This window comes from Aquarana catesbeiana, linkage group LG06, assembly GCF_042186555.1.
Source record: "Aquarana catesbeiana isolate 2022-GZ linkage group LG06, ASM4218655v1, whole genome shotgun sequence".
Lineage (NCBI taxonomy): Eukaryota > Metazoa > Chordata > Amphibia > Anura > Ranidae > Aquarana > Aquarana catesbeiana.
This window is the reverse complement of record NC_133329.1, coordinates 337,496,307-337,514,450: the sequence shown is the minus strand read 5'-3', so window position 1 is coordinate 337,514,450 and position 18,144 is coordinate 337,496,307. Positions and strand designations below refer to the sequence as shown.

At 41.3% G+C, this 18,144-nt stretch overlaps 1 protein-coding gene across 5 annotated transcripts in view; it reads left to right on the top strand.

The window, feature by feature from the left end:
• The window catches only part of RAPGEF4 (Rap guanine nucleotide exchange factor 4), a 488,280-nt gene that overhangs the window by 65,448 nt on the left and 404,688 nt on the right, over positions 1-18,144 (top strand). For all 5 annotated transcript variants that reach the window (XM_073633880.1, XM_073633882.1, XM_073633881.1 and 2 more), the window contains exon 4: positions 14,659-14,805. In XM_073633880.1, coding sequence (XP_073489981.1) covers positions 14,659-14,805 — 147 coding nt within the window. The remainder of the gene's footprint in view (positions 1-14,658; positions 14,806-18,144) is intronic.

The window sequence follows — 18,144 nt, the reverse complement described above, 5'->3', positions numbered from 1 at the left end:
CAACATTTCTTTATTAAAAATCCTTTTTTTTCATTGGTCTTATGTAATATTCTAATTTTCTGAGATACAGAATTTGGGGTTTTCACTAGCTGTAAGCAATAATCATCAAAATTAAATAAAAGGAAATTAGTTTCACTTTTTGAATTGAATTGCTGAAATAAAATAACTTTTTGATGATATTCTAATTTTATAAGATGCACCTGTATATGTAAAGCTAAAACTTTTTTTTTCTTGTTTCATTTTTATTTGAGATTTAAAAAATAGTAGACAGTCAAAGAAAAATGCAGCGAGTTTTGTTTACCTGACAACGGTTAGCCTAGGTAATATTTCACGGAAAGCATTGTTCAACAAAACAAATTACCGTACTCACTATTCCGAGGCAGAGAACATCCAGCATGAAACATAATAAAAGCCTTGGTTGAGTCAGTAAGGGCTCTGCATATAGCATACAAATTAGTGTGAAACAGGAAGATGGGGAAAAAAAAACAGGCAGAAGAGAAAGCAGAATAGTGGATAATGAAGCTGGGTCAAAACTATTTTAATTACTTTTTTTGTCTCTGTGGGGCAATTTTTCTTGACTGTAAACAAATATCGCGCTGGCAGATCAAAAAAAAAAAAAAAAGCAGCTGGCAAAAGAACAATCAGTGGATTGTAAACCAAAATATACACATAAATCTTTGCCACGCTAATGACTAATGCAATCAACCTAAAATCAGTGAAAAAATAAATCTAAAAGAAAGTTATATATTGGGTCCAGAAAATTAAATCCAATGTGATCAGTCTAATGTGTCCAAAAAACAAAACAAAAAACAAAGTGTTAAAGTCCCAAGTCACCCAAGTGTACCTCCACCTTAACCTCCCTGGCGGTATGATTATTTCAGATTTTAGGTGCTGAAAGCGGTACCATTATTTTGCACAGAAATTTGGCGTTTTATATTGTAGGCCTGTAATTCTTAGGAATAGTTCACTTAAATCTGTCCAAACAAGAGTCTAGTAGACATCCCGGGTATGATAAAGTTTGAAAACCGAAATAAAAAATTATAATATAATAAATAACTATAAATAATTATAACAAATAATAATATAATAATAATACAAATTATATAATAATGTAATCAAATCAAAAACACTGAAATTTGCTCAGTTGCAGAATTGTAGCTTTTGTTACTTTTAGTGTTTGATGACGGATCTCCTCACAAATCACTATCGCTCAATTCTGCAAGTGATTATAATTTATTATCGCTTTTTTCTAGCTGGTCTAAAACCACTTTTGATGTAAAGAGACAGTTTTGGTTGCTGTGCACAATCTCCAGTTTCCTGGCAGAAAGAACAGTTTTATACATATAAAACTGCATGCAGGACACTGGGCAGACCACTAGGGACAAAGGGGATGTGTCATTATTTGATACAGTACTGTAATCTGTAAGATTACAGTATACTGTATCTATACTGTGTGTTTCACTTTTGAATTTACCGCCGAACTCCGTCCCCGTGCGTCGCAACGCTCGCAGGGAACGGAGCTCGGCACTGTGAATCGAGCGAGACACAGCGGCTCGCCGATCACAGCGGAGAGACATCGCAGGAACCAGGGGACAAGGTAAGTAAACTCTTCCTGGATCCTGCGATGCAAGCCCGAGTCTGGCTCGGGGATACCGCTTTTGGTATGAAAAATCACCCCCGAGCCAGACTCGGGAATACCGCCAGGGAGGTTAAGATAAAATGGATTCTTACGAGAACATTTGGACTCCTTAAAAAAAAAAAAAAAAAAAAAGACTTACAAAAGAAGCTATCCACGCCATGTCCATGCCCCGATGACTTCAATTTTGACATAACACGTAGGGTGTTTACACTTGTGACGTCACCATGCATGTTCAAATGTCAGAAACCATGAATCAGACCGAGACAGAAGTACAGTTAAATCACACTTGTTTAATAATAATAATAAAAAAAGGTAAACAGAGTAAATGTAGTCAAAATATAGCCAGAGTTCAGGAACCGGAACGGATAGTCAGACAAGCCTAAACGTCAGGGAGCCAGAGATCAGCGTAGTAGAACAGCAAGCAGAATCTGGAGCCAGAAGGAAGCTCAGCCAAGCAAGTCTTTAACAGGAATACAGGAGAACGTCTCTAGAGATGTGACCAAGGCGAAGGCAGAGATCATCTGGGCTGGACAGCTTAAGTAAGCAGGACTGACGTGCATGATATCATCAATAGGTGAGTCACTGTGGAGAGATAGGAGCTTGCAATTAGCCGACAGCTAAACCACGAGTAGGTCGGATCGGATCCCGGGACCGGTATTTTTTATCTCAATGCTTGAGATAAAATGCTCAATGCTTTATATCTTGTGAGTGGCTAACTTCTTTTTTAAACTTGTTCTACACTATATGGGTTTTCCCTGGTTTTATTATTTTATATGTCATGATGGAGCACTCCATATTGTTGCTTGGGAGACTGCAGTGACCATTGTTAACCACTTGCCACCCGTCCACTGTCAAATGAGCGGTGCGGCTTCCATTCTGGGACATCATATGACGGCGCCCAGTTTAGCTGTGAACTGGGACACGGTACGGCTCTTTGCCCATGTGATCATCTGTGTCCAATCACAGCTGATCACATAAAAACAAGAAAGTGCCGTTTATTGGATCTCCTCACCTCAGATAATCAGGGCACTGATCATCAGTGCCCTGATATCAATGCAGTCCTAGCAGTGCCCATTAGTGATGCCACTCTGTGCCCATCAGTGACACCAGTCTGTGCCCATCAGTGAGGCCAATCAGTGCTGCTTTTCAGTGCCCATCAGTGCCACCCATCAGTGCTGCCTATCAGTGCCCATCAGTTCCGCCTTTCAATGCGCATCAGTGTTGCATATCAGTGCCACCTATCAGTGCTGCTAATTAGTGCCTCCTCATCAGTGCCGCCTCTTCAGTGCCCATCAGTGCCGCCTCTTCAGTACCCATCAGTGCAGCAAATCAGTACTTTTTTTCAAAATTCTTGATATTTTTTAGTTTTTGTAGTAAAAAATAAAAAACCCAGCGGTGATTAAAGTGGTTGTAAACCCAGATTTAAAAAAAAAACGCTGCAAGACAATGGCATAATGACCTAGTATGCATCGCATTATAGCTCATTATGAAATACTTACCTTAGAACAATGCTGTTGCAGCGGTCCCCGGTAACTGGGCTCTGGCTCTGTGATTGGCTGGAGCCGCAATGACGTCACTCCTGCACATTGCGCCCAGGAGCCGCCGGTAACGGCACAGCAGCTGAAGAAACGGCACATGTGCCGATGATGTCGGCACATGCGGATGCAGTGATATATCTCCTAAACTATACAAGTTTAGGAGAAATTTACGGTATCTACAGGTATGCCTTATTATAGGCTTTCCTTTAGGTAAAAATGGTTGTACAGGGTTTACAACCACCAAAACAAAGCTCCGTTTGTTTGAAGAAAATTATAAAAATTTCATATGTGTACAGTGTTGCATGACCGCGCAATTGTCATTCAAAGTGCGACAGCGCTGAAAGCTGAAAATTGGGCTGGGCAGTAAGGGGGTGAAAGTGCCCTGTATTAAAGTAGTTAATGGAGAGGAGTGATAGGTTCCCATTATAGATGACACTTCTATTCATACAGCGCATTTGACTCTTTAAAAAAAAAAGTCCACATGTTCTAGTAAGAATCCATTTTATCGTGCGGTTGAGGTGACTTGGGTGACTCACATTTTGGATTGAAACCCTTTCTTCACATCTGATATGCTCATTCAGCTTGGATGAAATTGAAACTTTAACACTTTTTTTTTTGGCACATTAGATGTCTATTGAAATCGCACCCCGAAGTCGCCACAATTAGTACAGAAACTACTTTTGGGAATCGGCATTGCACCCATTCGGACAGTGCCATTGCCGGCAATAGCTGCTGATTTGGCATGCGATCTGACATGTCAAATCGCTTCAATGTGAACCAGGGCTAAAAAAGAGAAAAGGAACCGAGAGGAGATCTCTTTGAAGAAAGGGAAATCCTCTCTTGTCACTGGAACAAGTGCCCTTATTGGAAGAATTATTTTCTATTTCGGTTCCACTCAAAGAACTCAACATTAAAGTGATTTTAAAGCTTCAATTTTTTTTTTTTTTAAATATCAAACAAATCATACTTACCTCCACTGTGCCCCCCCGGTGCCCGCATCATTGGATTTGATTGACAGCAGCGTGAGCCAATTGCTGTGCTGCTATCAATCTCTCCAATCAAGAGCCGAGAACCCCGGGCAGAGAGACAGCGCATCTCCGCCGTGCGAAATTCCAGGGCTCAGGTAAGTAAAACGGGGGGGCTGGGGTCCGGTCACTGGCAGGTGTTTTTCACCTTAATGCATAGGATGCATTAAGGTGAAAAAACACAAGGGTTTACAACCCCTTTAAGGATTTGATCTCACTTTCTGTTCTGGTGATAATGATCAGAACAAATAGCACAAGCACAGCTCCCCAATGGGACACAGAGGTTCCACCTTTTCTCCACTTTATCCATAATGAAAACAATGGCTTCAAAAGCACATTATAAAAGGGTTCAATAGCAACAACATTTATTGAAAGAAAAAAAATTACTTTTGTTTTGTCTCAAAGTGGTTGTAAACCCTTACATATACCCCCAGTAAAGTGACTGGCCTCAGGTGATACACAGATCCTTTTACATAAGTTGTACCTGTTTATCTGCAGTCTTCTCCTCTTTATATTCATTCAAAGTCCAGAATTTATACCGCTTATCTGAGAGTTATGAAAAATAGGGGGAGGAGAACTGAAATGTCACACTGCAGAGCTCGGTGAGGAGAGCTCAAAGAGTTGATTGGATGTAAGAGACCCCCCCTCCACACAGCACACAGGAACAGAGGCTGTCAATCAGCTGGAGTTCCCTCCCCTGTAACCATATTTCTTTTGGTGTCAGGAAAACCTGACAGAAGTGACTCATGCTGATAGCAGAGGAATGAAGCAGCAGACAGAAATTATAGTTAGTGCTCTTAATTGAGACCAATACACTATAGAGGGATATGCTTTGCTCATATTTCATGTATGAGGTTTACAACCACTTTAGGATAGACTGATGCTTGTTGTACCAACAGAATAGTATCTCTCTTCATTTCATAGCAATATGCATGTATGCATGTTCAACCAATGCAAAGAAATGTGCTTGTACAGCATTTACTGGTACATTATCAGTCCAACCACTGGTTTATACAAACTTTAACACTGCTTTGCTGTTGAATGATGTCATCTAACCCTCCAGGGATTGGGTACAATGGCTTCGGCAAAGGACTGTGTCCTTAGGCACACATCTGATCCACTCCTGTGACACCTGTTTCCCTTAGATACTGGGAAATAATGTGTGTGTGTGTATATATATATATATATATATATATATATATATATATATATATATATATATATATATATATATATATATATGTACACTGAGCAAAATTATAAACACAACACTTTTGTGTTTGCCCCTATTTATCATGAGCTGAACTCAAAGATCTACGACTTTTTCTATGTACACAAAAGGCCTATTTCTCTCAAATATTGTTCACAAATCTATTGAAATCTGTGTTAGTGAGCACTTCTCCTTTGCCGAGATAAACCATCCCCCTCATAGGTGTGGCATATCAAGATGCTGATTAGACAGCAATCAACAACCTGATCGACTCCATGTAAAGGAGATGTGCGGCGCTGTGTCAGGCAAATGGTGGTCACACCAGATACTGACTGGTTTTCCGATCCCCCAAATACAGTGAAACTGCACGTTTTAGAGTGGCCTTTTATTGTTGTCAGCCTAAGGCACACCTGTGCAATAATCATGCTGTCTAATCAGCATCTTGATATGCCATACCTGTTAGGTAGATGGATTATCTCGGCAAAGGAGAAGTGCTCACTAACACAGGTTTATACAGATTTATGAACAGTATTTGAGACAAATAGGCCTTTTGTGTACATAGAAAAAGTTGTAGATCTTTGAGTTCAAGGCTGTCTACAAGGTTTAAGAGTGTGTCTGTGGGAATGTTTGACCATTCTTCCAGAAGTGCATTTGTGAGGTCAGGCACTGATGTGGACGAGGAGGCCTGGCTCTCAGTCTCCGCTCTAATTCATCCCAAAAGCTGTTCTATCGGGTTAAAGGTCAGGACTCTGTGCAGTCAAGTTCCTCCAACCCAAACTCGCTCATCCATGTCTTTATGTACCTTGCTTTGTGCACTGGTGCGCAGTCATGTTGGAACATGAAGGGGTCATCTCCAAACTGTTCCCACAAAGTTGGGAGCCTGAAATTGTCCAAAATGTCTTGGTATGCTGATGCCTTAGGAGTTCCCTTCACTGGAACCAAGGGGCCAAGCCCAACCCCTGAAAATCAACCCCACACCATAATCTCCCCTCCACCAAATTATTAGGACCAGTGCAGAAAGCACTGTCAGCTATTTTGTGCAGGGACAGCATATATCAGCCCACCTTTCCAATGCCAACATGTACTACAGTACTTCTGCCCTTTGCAGTAGGGTAGGAGAAGGGGAGGTGGTGTTGGGGTTGTCATGTCCATTTTACCTTTTTAGCAGTGCTATGTGGGTTGGGGTAGCCATTTGACCCTGTGGGGTAATGTTGCTATGATTGGGAGGTTTGACTGGTGAAGGTGGGGCATAGCTCCAAAGTCATGGCATACTCAATCCCTATTTTGATATATTGGCAAGGAAAAACTATGATCCCTGTTTGAATTTCCTCAAAGATATACAGTATAGGGCATGTGACGGGTATATATGGCAGGACACATGGATAAAGGACACCTCTTCTTGGGGCACTATAAGGACCTTGTCTTCTGAAAATGCAGATTTCATGGTTATTATGCTGTTTCAGCTAACCTACATATTTCTCTACTACAGGTTTCCTTTAACTCTGCTTATTCTAAAAAAGATAATTGTTTGTTATTGTATCCTTTGCTAGAAGCATTAGGATTTTTTGGTCAGACAAAGCAGTATTGACTACTGTGTTAAATCTTTATTTTATCATTTCTTGTTAGAGAAATGATAAAACCATGGGGACGGGGATGTACTGTAGGTTCTTGAGAACCAGGTTGGACAGCACTGGCTTATAATTGTGGCTGTTAAACTGGCTATATTTTGGTCCACTAGGTGGCACTGGAATATTAGATTGCAATAAGAACATTCTGCTGTTTATTCAGTACAGTACTGGCAAACATGCATAAGCTGATAATGCTGTATAATGCCTGATATAACAAACAACTATAGTGCCTTATAGCAAAAACATATACAGTACCTCACAAAAGTGAGTACACCCCTTACATTTTTGTAAATATTTTATTCTATCTTTTCATGTGACAACACTGAAGAAATGACACTTTGCTACAATGTAAAGTAGTGAGTGTACAGCTTGTATAACAGTGTAAATTTGCTGTCCCCTCAAAATAACTCAACACACAGCCATTAATGTCTAAACTGCTGGCAACAAAAGTGAGTACACCCCTAAGTGAAAATGTCCAAATTGGGCCAGATTAGCCATTTTCAAACCGGTTTAACAGGACAGATTCCACTCAGAACAGATCTAGCCATGGTCGATCAAAGAAGTTGAGTGCACATGCTCAGCGTCATATCCAGAGGTTGTCTTTGGGAAATAGACTGAGTGCTGCCAGCATTGCTGCAGAGGTTGAAGGGGTGGGGGGTCAGCTTGTCAGTGCTCAGACCATACGCCGCACACTGCATCAAATTGGTCTGCAAGGCTGTCGTCTTTCAGAAGGAAGCCTCTTCTAAAGATGATGTACAAGAAAGCCCGCAAACAGTTTGCTGAAGACAAGCAGACTAAGAACATGGATTACTGGAACCATGACCTGTGGTCTGATGAGACCAAGATAAACTTATTTGGTTCAGATGGTGTCAAGCGTGTGTGGCGGCAACCAGGTGAGGAGTACAAAGACAAGTGTGTCTTGTCTACAGTCAAACATGGTGGTGGGAGTGTCATGGTCTGGGGCTGCATGAGTGCTGCCAGCACTGGGGAGCTACAGTTCATTGAGGGAACCATGAATGCCAACATGTACTGTGACATACTGAAGCAGAGCATGATCCCCTCCCTTCAGAGACTGGGCCTCAGGGCAGTATTCCAACATGATAACGACCCCAAATACACCTCCAAGATGACCACTCCAGACCTAAACCCTAATTAGCATCTGTGGGACATCCTCAAACAGAAGGTGGAGGGGCACAAGGTCTCTAACATCCACCAGCTCCGTGATGTCGTCATGGAGGAGTGGAAAAGGACTCCAGTGGCAATCTGTGAAGCTCTGGTGAACTCCATGCCCAAGAGGGTTAAGGCAATGCTGGAAAATAATGGTGGCCACACAAAATATTGACACTTTGATCCCAATTTGGACATTTTCACTTAGGGGTGTACTCACTTTTGTTGCAGTGGTTTAGACATTGAGTTGAGTTATTTTGAGGGAGACAGCAAAGTTACACTGTTATACAAGCTGTACACTTACTACTTTACATTGTAACAAAGTGTCATTTCTTCAGTGCTGTCACATGAAAAGATATAATAAAATATTTACAAAAATGTGAGGGGTGTACTCACTTTTGTGAGATACTGTTTTTATATATATATATATATATATATATATATATATATATATATATATATTAGAGCAGGGGTCTCCAAACTTTCTAAACAAGGGACCTGTTTATTGTGCTTTGGTCTTTGGGAGTAGACAATGTCCTGGCATCAGTGGGAGTAAACAATGCCCCATCTTTGGTATTAGGGGAATTATCAGTGCCCCATTGGTGTCCGTGGTAGGAATAGTGTCCCAACATTGGTGTCAGTGGGAGGAATAGTGTCCCAATGTTGGTGTCAGTGAGAGGGATAGTGCCTCATCATTGGTGTAAGTGGGAGAAATAGTGCTCCATCATTGGTGTCAGTGGGGGGAACGGTGCTCCATCGTTGGTGTCAGTGGGAGAAATAAATCTTGCTTAATGGAAATAAAGTTGGTTGAAATCTAAATTGACAGTCTCTTCTGCTTCATATTTCCTCCAGCACACTACTTGAGATCACTTGCTTTCCTCCACTGTCCAATTCTAGATTTCGGTCACTGTTAGCACATGGCTAAGTCTCACTCTGAATAGGTCCTAACATTTTCCTAGCAGCCTTTTGCGGGCGGGGTCTGCAGTCCCCTTAGTTGTAGCAACCATTTTAGATCAAAAGGAGAATTGTGCTAATTGATACTTGGTGGACTACTGCTCCCAGAAAGTCCATTGCAAATCCTACCAACCCTCCTGGCTGCAGCGACTTGACTTCAACAACACCACAGTCTCTGCCTCCTGAATGACTTGCCCGGCAGTTCTCCCAACTGTCCTCCTCCTGCTCCTGTTCCAGGACACCTCTCCATGACCTTGTAGAAAGAGGCTCCCTCCCAGTTCCTGAGCTCCAGACCCGAGTTCACCCCCCCCAGAAAGGAGGTTCCCTCAAGAGCCACGACAGCCTAACACTCCATCATTCAGTTCTTCCACCCGACAACAAACTCCCCAGCAGGCTGACCATGAGCATCCATAGAAAGCCTGCCCCTTGCCAATTCTAGTTGGGCATTGGTCAGGGCTCCCAGATATGCTCCATGTCACTCTCACTCTCTGCCCTTTATTTATACTTAATTTACGCACCTATAAATGTGTTTACATGTGTTTATATGCGTAAGCACGTAACTCATGTTTACGCACCTGTGTGAATGGCTCCCTTGAAAACAATGAAGCTGCATTCAGATCCATAATTAAAAAATGCTTATATGTGCCTTTTTTTTATGGCCGTGTGAATAAGGTCAGAACCTCAATACTGCAAACCTGAATAATTAGTGATGGAAGTGGGGGCTTATTTAGTAAAACAGTGCAAAAGTATAGTAACTCAGAGCAACCAATCAGATTTTAGTTTAACAATAATGCTATGGATGACTGTATGCTCTATGCTTTTTGCACTGCTTTTACAAATACACTGCATCATGTATCATGTTCTTCATAGAGAACCAACCGTTTAAGACTTTTAAGGTGCCCTAGTATGTATACAGTATACATCACAATTACAATTCTGTACTGTACATTTATTATAGTTCTTCTAAAATATAAATCTTTAGATTATTAAATACATTGGGGTTGATTTACTAAAACTGGAGAGTGAAAAATTTGGTGCAGCTGTGAATGGTAGCCAATCAGCCTCTAACTTTAGCTTGACAAAAAAACCTGGAAGCTAATTGGTTACTATGCACAGCTGATTTTGCACTCTAGTTTTAGTAAATCAACCCCAATGTGTACATAACATGCTGGCCATAAAAGCCCATTCATAAATGTATAACGTATTTCACAATGGATAAAATATTTGTTTCAATGTACAACGTTGACTTTCCCACCCTTCAGGAAATTGCTTATATCCTTTGTTATTTCCATGCTGGATGGTTTCCAAAGTTTTAAATTATGATAACATAAGGAGGGTTGTGTCATTACACAACATGTTTTGTGGGTCCCAACCATCCCACTTCCTCAGACTCTTTGAAACTATTTTAATAAAGACATCATATGTCTACATTCAACCAAGTAAATGTGTACCAGCACCTTGTGTAGCTTGCTCTATATATATATTACTTTGTAAAGCGCTGGGCAAACTGTTGGTGCTATATAAATCCTGTATAACAATAACATATGTATATATATATATATATATATATATATATATATATATATATATATATATATATACACACACAAACACACACATACACACCACAATATTATAATTAATAAGGACATCCCCTCCTCCAACATAGTAGAGCCCTATTAATTTACTTTGCCAAGTGGAACAAATCCACACCTAACCCACACCACAAACTTCACCCACTGTCTATCTCTCCAGATCTCCTCCATAGTGAGAGTGGCGAAAGCACTGCCCATACTCCACACTCCGGAGGCAGGTCCAACCAATAGAGGATTGGTTTGGTCGTGGTTCCCAAGTTCCTGGTCCTATTGCTTGTAAAAATAAATACAAATTTTGTATTATTGTGTTGCGTGTGTGTGTGTGTGTGCGTATGTGTAGTAAACAATATAAGTTGTTGCAAAAGGTTTCTGCCTTAGGCCATTTCAGAAAGTCGGGAGGTATGCCTTTAGAAAAGGCCTTGCTGTTTCATAGCTGAACCCACTAACCATAGAGCAGGTAGTATAATGTTAGCAGGCTACTAAACATTTATGTAACATTTATCAATATACATTGTTTATATACTTATTTTTCCAATAAGCAGTATTCCTGCAGAGGGCCACAATCACTCTAAAGAACTGCAGTTGGAAGCAAAGCACGCTATGTAATGAGTACGTATGGCTGACCCCATGTGCACATGTAAAATATACATAGAAACATTTTTTGTTAATATCCACACGATGACAAAAGTATATAATTTAAGATGACTGTATTTACATACATACAAAAATTAAAGAATAACGATTCCATATATATATATATATATATATATATATATATATATATATAGTGCAGTAGAAGTACATACAGTACATGCTCCATATAGAGAACATCAAAGTTTTGCAAGGCTACAGTGCTAATCACATTGCGACATACAAGCTATTGATGCTACACTATGGTAAGATGATGGTGTTGCCACTCCTCCACAAACTACCTACACAGTATTTATGACTCTTGGGCTTATTCATATAATGCCCCACGATCAGAAATTCCGTCAGAAAAAACTTGGATGGTTTTTCCGATGGAATTCCGCTCACGCTTGCCTTGCATACACATGGTCACACAAAAGTTCTCTGAACTTTCGACCGTCAAGAATGCGGTGACATACAACACTACGACGAGCTGAGAAAGTTAAGTTCATTGTTTCCGAGCATGCGTTGAATTGTTTCCGAGCATGCGTGATTTTTTGCGTGTCCGAATTGCATACAGACAATTCGGATAGGAACTTTCCCTGACCGAAAAATAGAGAGCATGCTCTCAATCTTTTGCTTGCTGGAATTCCACCAGCAAAAGACCGATGGAGCATACACAGGGGCACATTCCGACAAAAAGCTCTCATCGGACTTTTGCTGGCAGCATTTCCGATCATGTGTACGCGGCATAAGAACTAAAGCTGAAGTTTAGTATATGGTTTAAAAGACTTGCAATATTCCCTCCTGCCTGCCGATGCATACCACTGATACATATTACTTAAATCGGGGGTCCACCTATCTATCATTTTTTTTTTTTTAGTTCGTTCACAAACTTTTCTTCTCAGCATTACATACTCACATATTGTGTGTAATATGTCCGCCTGTGTCAGATTTCGTCGGAAAGAATAACTTATATTATTCACTGCAGGCGGTTTCCATCTTCATTGTGGGCATTTGAAGCCCACAAGCATTTATTTCCTGGATGTGGTGAATGCTGTGCTCCCAGCATTCACCGCTCGTTCCCGCACATGCTCAGTGGCATCCTGGGAAGCCTGAGACTAGCTCCCAGGAGTCTGGGAGAGGCTAGAAACACGCCTACTCCCACGGGAGGAGAACCAGGAAGTGCAAAGAAGAATAGAAAAATAAAAGGTAATTAAGGCGATTTAAATTTTTTTAAACGGCATGTCAGCACCTAGGCAAGGAAGAGAATACATACAGATATTGTTCAAAATTTGGGTGGAACCCTGCTTTAAGCAATTCTACTAGCTCCCTCTCCTAGTAGCATGCACACACAGCTATCTTACTTAATAGTAACACTGCTAGAAGAGGTAAAGTATGGCTAATTCAGCACTGGCAGACTTTACATATCAAACACAAGTGTCACGGTTCAGGGCCCGGCTCGGAGACCAGTAGCTATAGCAGTTGAAAGGCTCCCACCGACCAGCAAGATAAATGCTTGAGCAGATCACCCTGGCAGATGATGCAGGCTCACCTTAGGTGCAAAGTTTAAGCACTAACCAGTATTCAACAGAACTCCTGATGGTGGAGATGAGTATTTCTGAGTGTAAGTACCATGTCATAGTCCACAGGATTGCCCCACTAGCAGGTGAGCAAGCTGGGGTCCAGTAGCAGATATAGCAGGTAGGGATTAAGCAGACATGTAGTCAGTAAACAAGCCAAAGGTCAGTAACAAGTGGTTGCAGGTTAGGATTAAACAGAAGCTTAGTTAAGGAACAAGCCAAAGGTAGTTAACGGGCAGTAGTGAAGATTCGGACGGCAGCAGAAGTGACAAGGGCGAGATATTGGCTGGAGAGAGGGCAATAATAAAACAGGAAGTACAAAGGCTAAAAAAGGAAATGCATAGGAGGAGCAAAGGGTCGAAAGTTCAAAAGAAACAAGGTTCAAGGCAGGATCCTTTAAGGAATTGCCCAGGGAGCTGTACAGCATCCCAGGTGGCTTAGCAAGAAGAGACATCACCAGAGACCGCAGAGATTGCAGGTGCAGTCCTTGGTCCTGACAGTAAGCTATGTAAAAACAATATAGGATAATGGGATCCCGCGCTATGGTATGTGCTCTTTATAGCTGCCTGCACTGAGATTGCCCTATAAAGGATTCATCTGAATGTCATTTATGTGCTCCAATAGAATCAGTATACAACTCAACAAACTCATAAATGACAAAACACATAAAAAAGTGCTACGTGCGTCACATACATATGTACATTCAATAAAGTTCATGTGTTTTTAAACAAAGTGCTCAGTGCTTCAAATAATTCATGGGTTTGTATCCCCACTCACCAGAAAGGTAAGTTTGCAGTACTTTGTTTATGCAAGTTCAAGCAGCTCCTCCTTTGTTTATGGACACTGACAGTAAACCTGTATGGCTCTGTGTGTACCTCTTATCCTGAGCTGTCAATCAGAAATCGTTTTTCTTTACTGAGTGTTGTCAGATTGCTAATCAGGTGGGTGGGGCTAGTTATTTAATACCACAGCTCAGCAACCCCTTCACCGATAGACATGGGTACAGTTGCTATGTGCACAAGATCCCCTGTGGGATTTAACACATTTTGCACTATTTATTGCATGAACATTCTCAATTCCTCTAGCAAATCAGCCCGATCATAATATTGGAGTAAAATAAGATTAAAAAAGCTAGCATACCATTCAACTTCCCCAAACCATCCAAAAATGAATTATTAGCTGTGGCTGAAGATATTGGTTCTATTTAAAGTGTAGACATTTCCTACATTAAGTGGAAGTATGCCAAATTATTGAGGGTGATTTGCCTTTTCAAAGTGACTTTATGGCAGTCATTTGTCTTTTCATGGTTCAGCCACCCATGCCCCTTTTCTACGTCCTTTCCTCTCCCCCATGCTTCACACTGGCATCTCTTGAATATGTAATTAAAGGACAGTAGAGGCAGTGAAAGGCTCTTCTTCCCATGTTATACTGTCTGTGATTCCAGAAAGTTCTGCTTTCTCTAATGCTTACACTGATAGCAGGAAGTGATGTGGCCATTCATTTTTATATATATGCTGCCTTTTTGGCATACAAGAGAATAGTGGAAGGCAATGACATACTGCTGTCTAAGGTGACATTTCTTCTATTAGTGTTTGTGATGCATGTTTTAAATTGGCTAAAGACCCATCACTTTGCAGCTAATTTGTCTCCACACAATTATATGTGCCTTCAAAATGTTCCTCTTCTCCATAGGATGCCGTGGTTATATGTACACTGGGGGTCGGAACTGCTTTTGGAGAATCAATACTGGACAATACACCCAGACATGCCACCATTGTCACAAGAGAATTCAGTGAGCTCCTACGCATTGAACAGAAGGACTTTAAAGCTCTGTGGGAGGTAAGCTTTCTGGTTTACTAGTTAAATAATGAAGAGAGCAGAGCTACTGAGGGTGCAGTGGCTTCAGCAACTGCTGGGCCCTTGAAGCTATGTGCTGCCCAGGATTCAACTGCTTTGCACCAGAGGAGATCTAGGTCACTTCCAAATGCTCTCCTTGTATTACCAGAGGCTTTATAGGATCCAAGCAGCTATGACATGACAAAAAATACACGTGCTTCCGGGCCCATGAAACCCAGGGGGTGGGCCCAAGCTTAGCATCCTTTCTTTCTATTTAATTAGTATGGTGCTTATATTACATTCTTAACACAAAAAATATTTCTTTATTTTCCACATTATCCGCTGTTGTGGTTCTATAGACTTACTGACAAAAGAATTCGATTTAGCAGCCTGAGGGGTGAACAAGACCCTCCGGGGCCCAGTAATTTTAGTTTTTTCTCTGTTAATCAAGGCACAGTGACAGCCTTCTTCTTTCCAGCTAAGGTTTCCAAGACATTCTAGCAGTGAGAGAATTTACAGCAGAGACCGATGATGTCATAATGTCCTTTGATGGTGCAATCACTGCTGCACCAGGTCTGATAGAATAGATAGATAGATAGATAGATAGATAGATAGATAGATAGATAGATAGATAGATAGATAGATAGATAGATAGATAGATAGATAGATAGATAGATAGATAGATAGATAGATAGACTGATACATAGATAGATAATCCATTGGTTGCCACTTCACACATATCAGAGATAAAAAAAATGGGCCCAGGTGCACAGCAAAGACTGTAGTACATATAATCCAAAATAGAGAGCGGAACTCAAGGGTCTTGAGAGGTGAACACACAATGAAGATTTTATTTTGACGAGGCACAAGCTTGAAATGCCAAAATAAAATCTTCATTGTGCGTTCACCTCTCAAGACCCATGAGTGCCATTCTCTCTTTTGGATGATAGTTTGATAAATAAGATAATTTTGTATTTACTTTATGCTAACATTGGATAATATAGTTTCCAGTAATGTTATAATGTTATGTTTCATCAATAAGTGCTTTTGGTAATCAATTACCAACATTTGTTGAATGGAAATCCTTACAAGGAATTATGGAAATCCATTTGACATTCTTCATATTGAGAGGTGTCTTTAACAACTGTGTATTTGCAGAGTGACATATGTAATACGTAAATAACAAATGGAGCCACAGATTACAGCAGTTGCTTGAAGATGCCAGATCGGCACTAGATGAGTAGTCTTTGAATCATCTGTGTAGACATATGTGGTGTTTGGAAATGGATTTCCCTGTGCCTAGAGTCTCTGCTGCTACATACTAGTGGGAGACTGGCAGACGTGCTCTTCAAAATGGAAATAAGATCCAGAAAATGTAGTTGTAATAAAAATAGCAATGACTAGAATGCTAAAATCTGTCAAAGAACAGTATGTAATTTTGGATGTTATCATAATGCAAATAGACAGTTTTTATTGGTGTTATTAAGCTGTGTGAGAAGCATCATACATCAGTAAGGACATTTCTGTTTGCACTGTTTCCCTTGATTGGAAAGGAATAAATAATTTTAAAGATGCAGTGTAAAGATGCAGTTACATTGATTTCTTTCCTCCTCGCATACTCTATGTCCCATAACTACAAGGATTGCACTCAAAGTCAATGGGATTAACATTCACATTCTGAAAGGCATAATTATAGCAAACATAGAAAAGATGAATAGTTTAGGAACCTTATGGAGTTGAATTATAGCATCAGGCTGTAAAGTTAAAGTAGAGCTAAAGGCAGAGGCGTATCTAGTGAAAATGGCGCCTATGGCAAGACCTGAAACTGCGCCCCTGTCCAGCACCCAAAAATTCGGTAACATCAGCACCCATAAATACAGTAACATCAGCACCCATAAATGCGGCCTTACCAGCACCCAAAAATGCTGTGCCATCGCCTCTGACACTGTACAGAGGTAGAAAGGGAGTAGAATCACCAGCGACCGGGTGCTCTAGGCTGCCTAGTTTGCCTAGTGGTAGCGCCGGCCCAGTCTGCTTGGCACACACGCAGAATCGCCCATGATGACTTTAAGACCCCTTTCACACTGGAGGCATTTTTCAAGTGCTACAGCGCTAAAAATAGCGCCAGTATAGCGCCTGAAAAAAGCCTCAGCTACAAACCCAGTGTGAAAGCCTGAGTGCTTTCACACTGAGGGCGCTGCGCTGGCAGGATGTCACAAAAAGTCCTGCCAGCAGCTTCTTTGCAGCGGTGGAGGAGCGGTGAATACACCTCTCCTCCACCGCTCCTGCCCATTGAAAACAATGGGGCAGTGCTGCCATACCGCTGGCAAAGCGCTGCTGCAGCGGCATTTTGTGGATTTAACCCTTTTTTTGCCCGCTAGCGGGGGTTAAACCGCCCCGCTAGCAGCCGAATAGCGCTGCTAAAACAACGGTAAAGCGGCGCTACAATAGCGCTGCTTTACCGCTGACGCCCGGGGCGGCTCAGTGTGAAAGGGGTCTAAGTCATCATCATGTGCGTGTGTGTGTGTGTATGCCAGGCCCAAGCAGAAGCAAGTAACCAATCAAATATAGTGCTCAATATGGATTAAATAAATATGCTTAGCCATTGATATCATAAATAAAGTGTAATAAAGTGATTTGTGCAAAAGCAGGTACTACTAACACAAATCACTTTTTTACACTTTATGATATCTATGGCTAAGCATATTTATTTAATCCAAATTGTTTGAGCACTATATTTGATTGCTTGCTTTGAAGTTGGTGCTGGTTACTGGTACACATGCACAAGATGATCAATATCATGGTGACAGGTGCTGTACAGTACTAGTACCTGCTGCTGCTGCCTGGGGGGGGTTCAATTGGTTTTCTACTCTGATGTCTCTTTCTTCTCCTGGTCGCCAGCCTCCATGTTCCCCTATAGACAGGCCCAGATTAAGAGCATCATGGGCCTGGTGCTAAGGATGTTGGTGGGCCTTTTTATGAAAATAAATAAAATGAAAACGCAAACAATTTTTTGTTAAATTTAAATTAAAGAGAGAGAGGGGGGTGAGAGAGAGAGAGAGAGAGAGAGAGAGAGAGAGAGAGAGAGAGAGAGAGAGAAGGGGAACAGAGAGAGGGTGAAAGAGAGAGAGGGTGGTAGGGGGTGAAGGGGGTGAGTGAGAGAACAGGGTGAAAGAGAGGGGATGAGAGAGAGAGGGGGGTGGGAGTGAGGGGGTGAGTCTGTGGGGGGCACAGCATAGTACATTACACGGGGGGGGGGGTATAGCACAGTACATCACATGGTTGGCACAACACATTACATGGTGGATACATGGATACAGCACATTTAATGGTGGGCACAGC